Source organism: Benincasa hispida, chromosome 1 (assembly GCF_009727055.1).
Source record: "Benincasa hispida cultivar B227 chromosome 1, ASM972705v1, whole genome shotgun sequence".
NCBI classification, from domain to species: domain Eukaryota; kingdom Viridiplantae; phylum Streptophyta; class Magnoliopsida; order Cucurbitales; family Cucurbitaceae; genus Benincasa; species Benincasa hispida.
The window spans coordinates 67,693,660-67,706,946 of record NC_052349.1 but is presented as its reverse complement, the minus strand read 5'-3'; the positions used below and the strand labels follow the sequence as shown (position 1 = coordinate 67,706,946).

Sequence of the window (13,287 nt, the reverse complement as noted above, 5' to 3'; positions counted from 1 at the left end):
GCAGTTTGAATTGTTATCTTATAAAAAACGACTGGAGCATCAAAACTTTATCAAAATACATAGTTCTTTGCATAAAAACCTTCTGTCAATTAACATTCAACAGGAATTCGAATGGTGGTAAGCCACACTTCAATCCTTCATGCAATGGAAGTCGACAGTAGGGGAACAACTCTAAAGGCTAGGCTCAATAAGAAGCCCTTAGATGCTGCCATCTCTTTTTTTGTAGATGTAGATTAAAACGGGAAGCCCCTTTCTTATTATTAGGTTGATTGGTTTGGAACCCTATACAAACAAGGGGCTGCTTGCTGCTCGCCCCCCCTCAGACTTCCCTTCCCCACAGTGCTTTCAGAAAGCCCATTTGTGTCAAGACTGGTGGAGATGGGCATAACAACAATCATAATCCATTTAATGGACAAAGAGGTAGTCGTGGTCGAGGAAGAGGCCGCAACAACAACTCAAACAGACCAACATATCAAGTGTGTGGGAAGTACGGTCTGGTATGTTATCATCATTTTGACAAAGAATATTCGCAGAATACTGGATAAGGCAGAGGAAACCAAGGGTCAGTCGGCCCCAACAATAACACTACTGCCCTGTTCACGTCAGCTCAACCCTCCAACCCCTTCATGGCCACACCAGAGACAGTAACAGATCCTAATTGGTACATTGACAGTGGGGCTACCAACCATGTCACTCCAGACTACAACAACATCAATAATCCAAACGAATATAGAGGTAATGAACTGGTAACTGTAGGCAATGGTAAACAATTACACATACCTCACACTGGTCAATCTTGCTTGTCTGATGGAAGGAATGAATTTATCTTGAATGATGTCCTGTGTGTGCCTAATATAACCAAGAATCTGATTAGTATATCAAAGTTAGCCCATGATAATGCTGTGATTGTTGAATTTCACATTGACTGTTGTGTCATTAAGGACAAGGATACGAGCAGAACATTGCTGAAAGGGGAGCTTGACCGAGGGCTATACAGACTTCAAGGGGCTGGAGTGATACATGAGACTACAGAGGGCCGAGGATCTACTCAGTACAAAAATAACAAGTAAACTGCCTAAATTCTATCAAGAGTTAGAATCAATGTAGTTGAATCAAGAGCTGTTTGGCATAGAAGACTAGGACATCCATCAGTAAAACCTTAGATTATGTGATTAGAGAATGTAAATTGTCGGTTAAATCAAATGAAGGAAATGAGTTTTGTCATTCATGTCAATTGGGAAAGTTATCTGCCTTACCATTCCCTAATTCTCAATCTCGTGCTTTTAACACGTTTGTACTAATACATACTGATGTATGGGGGCCTGCTTCTATTGAATCTACTGATGGATACAAATATTACATATCATTCTTAGATGATCACAGCAGATATGTGTGGCTATACCCTCTGAAATAGAAAAGTGAAACATTGGCAGCATTCCAACACTTCATACAACTAATTCAAACTCAATTCAACATTGGAATAAAGAAATTATAGTCAAATAATGGCAAAGAATATGACAAAATACACCATCTTTATCAGTCCAAAGGCACTTCAGTCCGAAAGTCATGTCTTTATATCTCAGCACAAAATGGTAGGGTCGAGCACAAGCATCGACATATCATAGAAACAGGCTTACGCTGCTTGACAGGCATCCATGCCCTTAAGCTTTTAGTGGGAGGCGTTCTCCACTGCCGCCTATCTCATTAGTGGCATGCCTACCTCAATTTTGCAAGGTAAATCACTCGCCACCATTTTTTTTTTGTTCTAACCTTGATTTTCTTAATCTCAAGACCTTTGGGTGTGCCTGCTACTCATACCTACGGCCTTATCACAGTAAAAAATTCCAATTACACTCGAAGAAATGTGTGTATATTGGTCCTAGCTCGCATCACATTAGGTACAGATGCCTCAGTCCATCAGGCAGGATCTATACAAGCAGTCATGTTAAGTTTGATGAAAAGGAATTTTCGTTTGCAAATCAATCGTGCACCACGATCTTCCAAACGACCGGGCCAACGATCGTTAAACAACCATCGTTTAGCACGATTGTCCAGATGACAGACCATACAAGAGACACCATGATCGCAAAGACAACACGATCGCAGAGAACAATCACACAGATGACAGACAATGCGATCGCTCAGCCTCCATCATTTAGCACGATCGCCCAGATGACAGACAATATAATCGTTCAGTTCCCATCGTTTAGATCTATCACCTAAATGTCAGACGATACGATCTCTCAACACCCATCGTTCAGAACGATTGCCCAGACGACAGACAATACGATCGTTCAGTCTTCATCGTTTAGAATGATCACCCAGCCAAAAGACAACACGATCGTCCAGAACTCATCGTATAGAACGACCGCACAGACAAAAGACAAAGCGATCATCCATCATGTAGACCGATTGTGCAGATCAAAGACAAGACAGTCGCAGTGAGTCCATCGATCGTGGACATTCCATTGTCCAGGCGACAACCCCACCCATACCTATTCCTTTCAATGAGTCAATAATTTCGAGCCTTCAACCAATCCTCAATACCCTACCTTAGTCACCGTCTCTCCCTCAAGCATAACTAGCCTATCAACTAGACCACGCCTTATACTCCACAAACCAGACATTCTCACAACAGTATGCATCACACCAACACCCATTGAAGACACTGCATCAAACCTTCTCTGAAGACCATATCAGTCCAACCCTGCCTCACATATCACATCCTAACACTACCTCAACCTCTGCAAGCTCATCACAGCCTACCATCCCCACCTGCCTCCCACCTGCTCCGACTCATCCTATGATCACCCGAGCAAAAGCTGGCATTTTTAAACCAAAGGCCTGGATAATAAGCAAAGCAACTGATTGGTCCCAAACAGAGCCCACCAGAATTACTATAGCACTTGCGAGCCTTCAATGGAAAAAGGCGATGGATGAAGAATACATGGCACTGATGAGAAATAAGACATAGACACTAGTTTCTACATCTCTATCTTAGAATGTTGTTGGGAACAAATGGATATTTCGCCTCAAGCGGAACATGGATGGCATGATACAGAGGTATAAGGCCCGACTAGTAGCAAAGGGATTTCATCAACATCATGGAGTGGATTTCTTTGAAACATTCAGCCCAGTGGTAAAGTCCTCAACGATCCAGGTAGTCATCAATGCTACTGTGTCACACGATTGGATGCGGAGGCAGCCTGATTTCAATAATGCATTCTTGAATGGAAGACTAACAGAGGAAGTGTATATGAGCCAACCACCAGGGTATGTCAGCACTCAATATCCAAAGCAAGTTTGCAAGCTAGTTAAAGCAATATATGGTTTGAAACAAGCACCACAAGCCTGGAATACTACCCCCAGCTCAGTTCTCAAGCAGTGAGGATTCTATCAGTCAAGATCTGACACCTCTCTGTTTATCTACTACAAGGAAGGCTCGGTAATATATCTTTTTGTCTATGTGGACGATGTCATAGTCATAGGTAACAACACTAAACTCACAGAATAACTCATACAGACACTGGACATACATTTTACACTTAAAGACCTCGGCCAACTTCGATATTTTCTAGGAATTCAAGTACACTATCTTGACTCTGGCCTTCTGATAAATCAGTCGAAATATGTTGATGATTTACTATATAAGCTTAATATGTCTGATGTGAAACCAGTGCTCTCGCCAACAGTCCAAGGAAGCAAACTGTCCAAGGTTGGTGAACAACCTCTCTGAACCGTTTATATATCGGAGTACCATAGGAGCCCTTCAGTACTTAACGCACACAAGATCGGACATCACGTATGCTGTCAATCAGCTCAATCAGTTCCTTCAAACCCCAATTGATGTCCATTGGCAAGCATATAAAAGGGTACTTTGATATATCAGTGCCACCAAACACTATGGAATCTACTTTCAACCAAGCCCAAACCTACATATATCTGCCTACTCGGATGCTGATTGGGCCTCTAATCTTGATGAAAAAAAATCAGTGGCAGCTTATTGTACTTTTGTGGGAAATAACATCGTCTCCTAGTCCTCGAAGAAGCAAGCAGTGGTAGCAAGGTCGAGCACCGAATCCGAATATAGACAACTTGCTCATGCCACCTCTGAAGTCCTCTGGCTTCAACAACTACTAGGTGAGATGGGATTACAGTCCAACACTAGACCAACTATATGGTGCGACAACCTAGGTGCAGGAGTCTTAGCTGCAAATCCAGTGTTTCACTCTCGAACCAAACATATCGAAATTGATCTTCACTTCATCAGAGACCATGCTCTAAAAGGACACATCAATATTCGCTATGTACCATCGATCGACCAACTTGCTGACTATCTCATAAAGCCACTCAACAACAAACATTTCTATACATTATGAGCCAAACTAGGAGTACTTGAAGTACCCTCTAGTTTGAGGGGGGTGTTAGAAAAGAAATTAGAAATGGAAAAGGCAAAGCTAGGGTGGAGGAAGAAGAAGGTGACTCACCAAGGTAGTTAAGAATTTGTTTACCACTCACCAATTATGTAGTGTCACTTGTATTATTCTTATTCTTTTGTATCATTACTATTGTAACAACTAGGGCAAAACTTGTATAAAGAAAAGGGTTGTAGCATTAATGCATTCATTAGAAAAGACAATACAAAGAAAAGGAAAAGGTAAGTCCAAAGGACATTGAAAATTCCCAGCCAATATTAATCTTTAACTGCTTATTTTTAGTCATTTTAACCGTTTTGTAATTCATTTATTTTGAAATCTATTCTTGTGTGCAATTTAGCATGTATACTCTACTTATTCAATGTAGAATATATATGTATACTTCAATAGGAATTTGCAATCGAAACCATATAGAGGTTATTTGGATGAAAAATATATTTGATCTTGGTTTAGAGTTAAATGATCAAACTTTTTTTTTTTTTTTTATGTCTTATTGGAGACTTGTGAAAGCAACTAAGATTTTATTTTGTGCATGTACAGGTAAAAGAGAAATATTACTGATTTGCTCATGCGTAAACAGCAAATACATACATACATACATACATACATACATACATACATACATACATACATACATACATACATACATACATACATACATACATACATANCATACATACATACATACATACATACATACATACATACATACATACATACATATATACATACATACATACATACATACATACATATATATATACATACATACATACATACATACATATATATATATATATATATATCGGACAATTATTGACGAAAAGTAGGTGAAAAACCAACATTGAAGATAATGTTCAATGTCAGTTGAAAACGATATTGAAAATAATATTCAATGTCGGATGAAAACCGACATCGAAGATAATTGGTATTGAAATCTTAGTCATTAATAATGTCGGTTTAAAACTGACATTAAAGATCTTTTATAACACGATCTTCGATGTCGGTTTTCAATTGACATTAAAGTCTAGTTTTGTAGTAGTGAATTAGAATCATTTTTTTTTTTTTTGTGCTAAAGTAAAAGTATAAATTTCACACGCATCACATGTGCCATGGGCTAGCTTTACACAAATATCTCATATATTATTGCTCAACATATAAAATAGAATCAATTACCAATCATATAAAAAATTGAACAAAAAAAAAATAAAACGAATTAAAATTCTATACCTAAGACTAAAGGTTGACTACAAATTATACAACGTGATTATCACTCTAAAAACGTTGCGTGAGTTTCTTTTTCCTATATCCAACGATGTATGAATTAAATTTATCAGTCACATGTATCGACCTCCTTGAATAATTTTTCGATATAGATACAATTGAGTAGGTATCACCGCAATGTTCGGGGACTCGGGAGCACCATGGAAGCGAGCCTAGGAGACATATGGATTCTAGGGCTAGGCCTTGGGGATGGAATTGGGAAATTGGAGTTGAATGGGTGTTGAATGGTTGGGATTCTAGGCGAAAGTTTCAGCTTTTCTAATGCTTGAAATTGAAGGTTGGTTGGATACTCTCGAACGCAACCAATCCGAGGCCCGGCGCCGGTCGTCCATTTGCTTCTTCTTGTAACCACATTGCACTGCCTTTCCATTTCCGCCGCCTCTCCCGACGGCGCTGCGGCTTTCTCGGTGGCTGCTCCGCCGCCAGTTATTTCCTTCTCCTCTTCTGTGGTTTCGTCCTTTTCCTCCTTTTCTTTGTTATTGGGTAATACGTCATCGTCTGTTGCACATTTCTGCATTGTACAAAATAATTGTAATAAATTAGTTTCTAAAATTGGAGTCTTTGTTTCTTTGGGTAAATTATATTATAAATGTAATCTTTGGCGTTTGAGATTTGTGATTAGATAATTGGATCGGTTACATCAAGATAGATATAATTTCGCTCAATTTTTTTTTTCAATTTTGTTAGGTTAAGAACCTATAGGTTCAAAATTTAAATCTTTCAAATCTAGTTAGATGTTTTGTTTTAACTTTTGATGACACAAAATTGAATGATAATTTAGTAAAGTTTAGGATCTATTAGACACTAAATTTGTTAATTTAAATTAAATTAGAAGTTTATACCTTAACGTTTGTTAGGTCGACATGGTTCTCCTTCAAAAATTCAATTAAGTCGATGAAATTCTCTTCTGTGGGATGATAATGGCCACTATATGGCCATATAGCCTGAAACAAATTCAAATTTAAAAATTTTGTTAGATCTTTGACCTATTCAATAATTTTTAAATTTTACGAACCTAAATTTAAAGAAAGTTGAAAAATTACCCTGAGAATACCGTCATGGGAGACCAATCGGCCGGAAGCAGTGGTGACACCACCAGCAAGAAAGCTAGAGTGTTGAAAATGGCCTTTAATCTTCTTCCCAACATACAAATTTCTTGAAGCACTTAGAACAAATATCCATTTCGAATCCTCCATTGTGTTAACAAAATCTCCACTTTGTTTGTACACAAGCTTCCCTTCCTTCACAATCACTTCATAACATTCTCTTTGTTTCTGGATAGAAATAGTGTTTATAAGTTTAATTTTTAAAAATCAAATAATTATCAAACGAACCATAAATTATTGTTTTCTTAACATACTTAGACATGTAAACATGTCATTTCAATGTTACTTTAAACACGAAACTCAACATCTTCGTTAAAATAAACTAACACTATCAAAAGACGTGTCCATGTGATGACATATACACATTCAAATATGTTAATAAAACAATAATTTAATGATACATATAAATATAATATTAACAAATTTTTAAGGTTGGAAACTAATTTAAAATTTTTTGTTCACACGTTGAAGTGAACCTCAGTAGGTCAACTAGTAAAAAATTAACCAATAAAATAAAAATTGTTCCATACTTACAGGTCCAAGATATTGAATGCATTGTCGTTGTAGAATTGCTCTAGAACACTTTTCAAGATTCAACTCTTTTCCATCTCCAATGTCCAACCTGTATTTATTTGTCAAAAAAATACAAAAAAAAACAAAATTAATTATTGAAATCTAATATATATATATATATAAAAGTAATTTTAATTAGCAAAACATATCCATTCAAAGTTATGTGTATGATAGGTATTATATAGTTCAATCTTAGTGTAAGAATATTTAATTAATATTTTTCTTAGGTCAAACTAATTAAATTTGAAAAGAAAATAAAACATTACTTCTTGACTCTGATATTAGAATTATAATAAATTCACGTCTAAATAAGTGGCAATTAATATAATTTTACAAATTAAAATTTTATTTTATTTTATTTTTAGATTACTTACCAATAAAAGAAAGGCTGCGAGCTTTGACTTTGGAACCAAACATCATAGTATATGTGGAGATTGTGGCCATAGCGATGACGTGGATCAATCTGTTTCATTATAAGAGACAACATTTATTAAATTAAATTAATTTTCTCTATTTAAATAATATTCTAATATTTGATAACGTTCAACTTTTGCTGTTTTATTAATTTATTCCTTAATTATAATTAAATAATTATTAGCCAATCTCAGGTTATTTAGAAATTTTCATTTAAACAAAATTAATATATATATATATATATACAAACAAATAAAAGACTTTCTAAAATTCTAAAGACCTACAGCTTCAAGCCAATGTCTCAAAGCCAATTTCTGAGCTTTCTCATTCTTTGATAATCCCTTCCCAACCTGCAATGACCAATCAAACAATTTTTAACATTATTTTAGCTTCAATTATTGGCTTACCAAGAAAATTTATTATACTTTAATTATGGTTATAAAACTCTAAAATGTTTATTGTTTTAAAAAATTAAATATTAATACTGAATTAACTATTTGAGTTATATTTGACTTGACTTCACTCTTGAATTTTGTATAAAATATTTACTTTTTAAGTCTTTAATGCTGACGATTAGTACAAAATTATGGTATTTTTTTCCCTTAATACTCAAAGACTTAACCTATATAATTATCATAACTTCATGAGGTTTGATATTTATATTTTTTTAATTTAATCTCCGATGTATGGATATAATATCTAGTTAAATAGTATATCCAATAACATAAGACCTTTTTTTAAGTTCTTAACACATTAGGAGTAGTAGTCAAACCTTTACTCAATATTTGAAAACTTTTTTTTTTTCACATTAAAAGAAAAGCAATTTTAAAATTTTGGTCAATTCAAAGTAAAAACATGCCAATTTTCTACTTCTATATTGGATTGATCAAATCTTTACAAAACCCTACACTTGTTGATGGTTAAAAATAATTGTCTTATTACAAAATTAATATTTTATAAAAAAAAAAAATGTAAACTTATTAGGATAAAAGTCAAAGAAGTTGTAAAGTTCAAAAAGATCAAAGCCCATTCAAATTATTTACCTAAAAAAATAATAACACAATCTTAAGTTCAAGAAAATTGTCTAAAAGTGAAGCATTTGAATGTATCTGAAGAACAAAGCTGTCTAAAATTTGACAGATTTTTTTAATAAATAAACAATTAATTACTATCAACATCAAAATAATAATAAAAATAAATATGAAGTACCTTTGCAGCCTTGCTCCGGCCCTGACCATTTTGACACGGCGGTTTCCGACTTGTTGGAGTCGAAAAACGACACCGAGTCCGCCGTAGAGCGGCAAATCCAATGCCTTCCACCTGACAAACGCCATAAAATTTTTTATTTTTGGTAATTAATTATCATAATACTTTGAAAAGATTAATTTTTTTCGTGGGGTTTGTTTTAATTACCATAATTCTTCAACGACTACAGCACAATCGGCGAGATTCCGCTTGTTCGGTAACTTTGTGTAAACTTTCTGTAATTTGACGGCGGCAGTATCAAACTGATCCCGGCAGCCACCGGAGACACCACCACGGCAGAGTTTCGAGTTTTAGGGAGTGGAATTCCGGCAGGATGGGAATCCGAATTCCAAACGAAAAATTCCTACTTGGTTGTTCCAGCCTCAGATTCCCCGCATTCCTCTCGGATCGAAAACCCTCGGTTTCCCTTCTTCGTCTCCGCGACGACACCGCTTCCCCCGACTTCTCTATCAGCAAGCACATTCTCCAAAATAGTAAGACCTGAGCCAGAAATTTTCATAGAATTAAAATCATCGGATCAATATTAGAATTTTCCATACTCTCTTCTTATTATTAAAAAATATAAATAAATGTAAATATTAGAAATCTCTATAAAAAAATTATATTAAAAAAAAAAAAAAAAAAAAAACAACAACAACAACAACAAATCTACGTAAAATCTCAAAAGAAAACGAAACCTCGTTTCGAATTACAAAATAAGAACAAAAACTTAGACTATTAGCCTACCTGAGAAATTAAGATGAATAATGTAAAGGGAGATTGGTTATAATTGATTATTTGATGTGTTATATATATATATATTTAATGAATGAAACCTCGGCCCCGTCGAAGACGCAAATGAGATTAAAGAGGGATTGGAAGATTTATGAAACATGTCAATGTGAGTGCTTTGAATGGTTTTTTTTTTAATTATAAATAAATAATATAAATTAGATGAAAATTTTGATTAATATCGAGGGGAAGAGGGTTTGATTTGACATCTAATTTGAAGCGAATGGGAATTGATTTTTTTTTTTTTTTTTAAATTTTTCTTTCGGTGGTGGTGGTGGTCTGGGGAATTCAAATACGAAGTGATACTATTGAACAAGGTTATTGAAAAAAGTTTTACACTGCTTTTTTGTTACACGCGTTTAATGGAATTTAATTTAGAAGAATTTATTTTTTTTAATAACTAGTGTATAGTCTCTTATTTATTATTGTGTTTAATAGGTTCCAAGTGTATTTACATTTTTCTTTGTCATATTCCCAAAAACAAAAAACAAAAGCATGTTTTTTAAGTTTTGTTTTTTTGTAACAATTTCGTTTTTTTTATTTTTCTTTTGAAAATATGCTTATTTTTTCTATTTTTTTTATAATGTTTGAATCTTTGTTAAGTACGATGGTTGAATTTTTATATCAAAATTCTAAAAACAAAAACAAGTTTTTAAGAGTTGACCCTGTTTAGTAATTTATTATTTGTTTTTTAAAATTAAGTCTATTTCCTCCTTATTATTACAATGATTTGCATTTTTCTTAAATATAATGATTTGATATATCAAATTCCAAAAACAAAAACTACATTTTAGAAGCTATTTTTTTATGTTCAAAATTTGGCTTTTTTTAAACTATTGGTAAAAAGTAGATAACAAATGAAGAATTTTAGAGGTACAAGTACTTAATCTTATTTTTAAAAAAAAAACAAAAACAAAAAAGCTAAATGGTTATCAAACAGAACCTACATTTTTTTTTAAATTTTTCAAAATTTGTCTTGACTTTTTTAAATATTAGTAAAAAGTAAGATAATAAAGAAAAAATTTGGAGATGGGAATAGTCTTTAAGCTTAATTTTTTAAAAAAAACAAATAAATAAAACTAAGGCCTTTGGAATTTGAGTAAGAATTCAACTATTTGCACATTATTGTAAGGAATGTGAATGAAATGGACTTAATTTTTAAAAACAAAATGGTTACCAATCACGGCCTAAATGGTTATCAAACGAGATCGTAATTCTTAAGACTTTGCTTGATTTTTTAAGACATTGGTGAAAAGTTGGATAACAAAACAAACCAGAAATAATAATAGGTTGAGAATGTATGTTTATTTAGTTTGATTTTCAAAAATCAAATAGTATCTACACAAAGCTTTTCAATTTTGCATTGATTAAATTCAATAAATGTTTTTACAAAAATCAATAAATCGAGGGTCTATGTTAAATACAAAATGTGAAAATTGAATTATTTGGACACGAAATAAAAAATTTAAGGATTATTAGAACTTTTTTTAAAACATAGAAATCTTGTTAGATATCAAATTTAAAGTCTAAAAGGACTTTTGGGGCAAGGAGTTGATTATTATAGTTTTAGGTTATTATAGCTAAGTTATAATAGTTTGTGTTGGGGTTTAGATTATTTTAGTTGTATAAGTTATAATAGTATGGTGTTTGAGATGCAAACTATTTTAGTTTGAGAAGTAAATAGTAAACACTGTAGCAAAAATAATAATAAATAATATAATAATGAATACAAATAGTAAATGTTGTTTAGTTGAAAAATGTACATGATTGGCTTACTTAATGCATATGGAAAAATATCATACTCAAAAACTTAAAAAATTCAATCTTAGAGCGAACGGCACGAAACGAGTAATTGACACTTAAAAAAAAAAAAAAAATCAATCTTTACCAAATCCAAGGTATCGGAAAACAAGCAACTACTGGATGAGCGTAAACACCAGTTCGACGATTGCTCAGTCAACTAGAGGCGCGAAAACGACGGGGTTGACAAAGCTGGAAAAAAAAAAGAGAAAATCTAGAGCGGTGCGGCTGACGAGCTCTATCGGCTGACGCTTAGAGCGAACGGCACAAAACGAGTAATTGAGTCTCTGCGGTGTGTCGAAAGGCGTCTAGCGGCTTAAACGACTGCAGGTGGCACGGACTAGAGCGGCAATGAACGCAATGAACGTCGTTATGCGTGCGACTGTAATCCAGCATGAACGGAGGTTGGCTGTACGGCTGTCGGGGGTGAGGAGAGGGAGAGTTGATTGGGGTTAGTAGGGTGCTACAAAGAGAGGGTTGGGGGGGTTGTTGTGAGAGAGAAAACGAGGAAGGAGGGGAAGTTTTTTTTACTATGGCACATTTACCCCTTTTACTTATTTAAAATAATAAGTTAATTATTTTTTATATTTTATTTGATAATTTTGGTAGGAGAAAAACCAAATTTGAGAGAGAGATGAAAATGGGGGAGGGAGGAAAACAAAAAATAAAGACTAAAAAATATTATTTTTTATATTTTGCTTGACATGAAAAATATGTCAAGGAAGAGCTTCTTATACTTGACACGAAAAACGTGTCAAGTAAGACCTTATATTACTTGATATGAAAAACGTGTCAAGTAATGGTTCGCATGAAAATATCTTAAACATGTTGTCAATCTCCGCTTTTTTTACCCTTTTACTTGACATTTTCTTTTCTAAAAGGTCATTGCTTGACATTTTTTCCAAAGAAAGGTTAAGTAATTAAAAACTACAAGTTTCAAGAAATGTATATTTTGTAGTAGTGCACACTGCCGGTGGGCTGTTGTAACAACTTAATCAACTTAATTTTATGAATGGCTTTCAGCTGTTGGGAGCAGCTTCTCAACAGCTTCTTTCTTCTAGTAGTATGCCAGAAGAGAAGACCGATGAGATTACCAAAAATGAAGTAAAGAATACCGACAATCTTACCGCAACCTTATCGACTACCTATTTCCCTTTCGACACATTGGACGGTAGGTTGACCCCATAGACTTTCTCTTTCTTAGTAACTATATTTGAAGAGAATGAGAAACTAAGCTTTTTTGACAAATTTTAGAAATAAATAAGAAAACAAAAAATCGCCTCTATAGCTCCGTAAAATCTAGTAATTTTCATTCAAAATAACTCATAGATATTTAACTTTTGTTTAAAGATGATTTTGTCATCACTAAATATTTATTTAAGTCTGTTTTAATTTTCACATAATTTATGAAAAATGTTTTAATAAAGTATAATTCAAAAAATTAAAATTAGATTTAATTTTAAAAAACCAATACAATATATTTAAAATCTATTTACTTTCATCTAGGATGGGAATGAAATATATAGGATTACCATAATGCTTTTTTAAAGTCATATTCAATTCAACAAAAGAATACGCTACAAAAATTCAAACGTCCTTCTTATTTTTATTTATTTATTCAAAAAATATATTTATTT

At 33.5% G+C, this 13,287-nt stretch overlaps 1 protein-coding gene across 1 annotated transcript in view; it reads right to left on the bottom strand.

The window, feature by feature from the left end:
- Positions 1–5,829: 5,829 nt before the first annotated feature.
- Positions 5,830–13,287, bottom strand: part of LOC120078713 (IQ domain-containing protein IQM1-like) — a 24,634-nt gene continuing 17,176 nt past the window's right edge. The window contains 11 exon segments of the mRNA XM_039033015.1: positions 5,830–6,231; positions 6,563–6,664; positions 6,764–6,994; positions 7,361–7,448; positions 7,774–7,862; positions 8,098–8,163; positions 9,023–9,047; positions 9,049–9,113; positions 9,115–9,133; positions 9,227–9,321; positions 9,441–9,559. Coding sequence (XP_038888943.1) covers positions 5,830–6,231; positions 6,563–6,664; positions 6,764–6,994; positions 7,361–7,448; positions 7,774–7,862; positions 8,098–8,163; positions 9,023–9,047; positions 9,049–9,113; positions 9,115–9,133; positions 9,227–9,321; positions 9,441–9,559 — 1,301 coding nt within the window.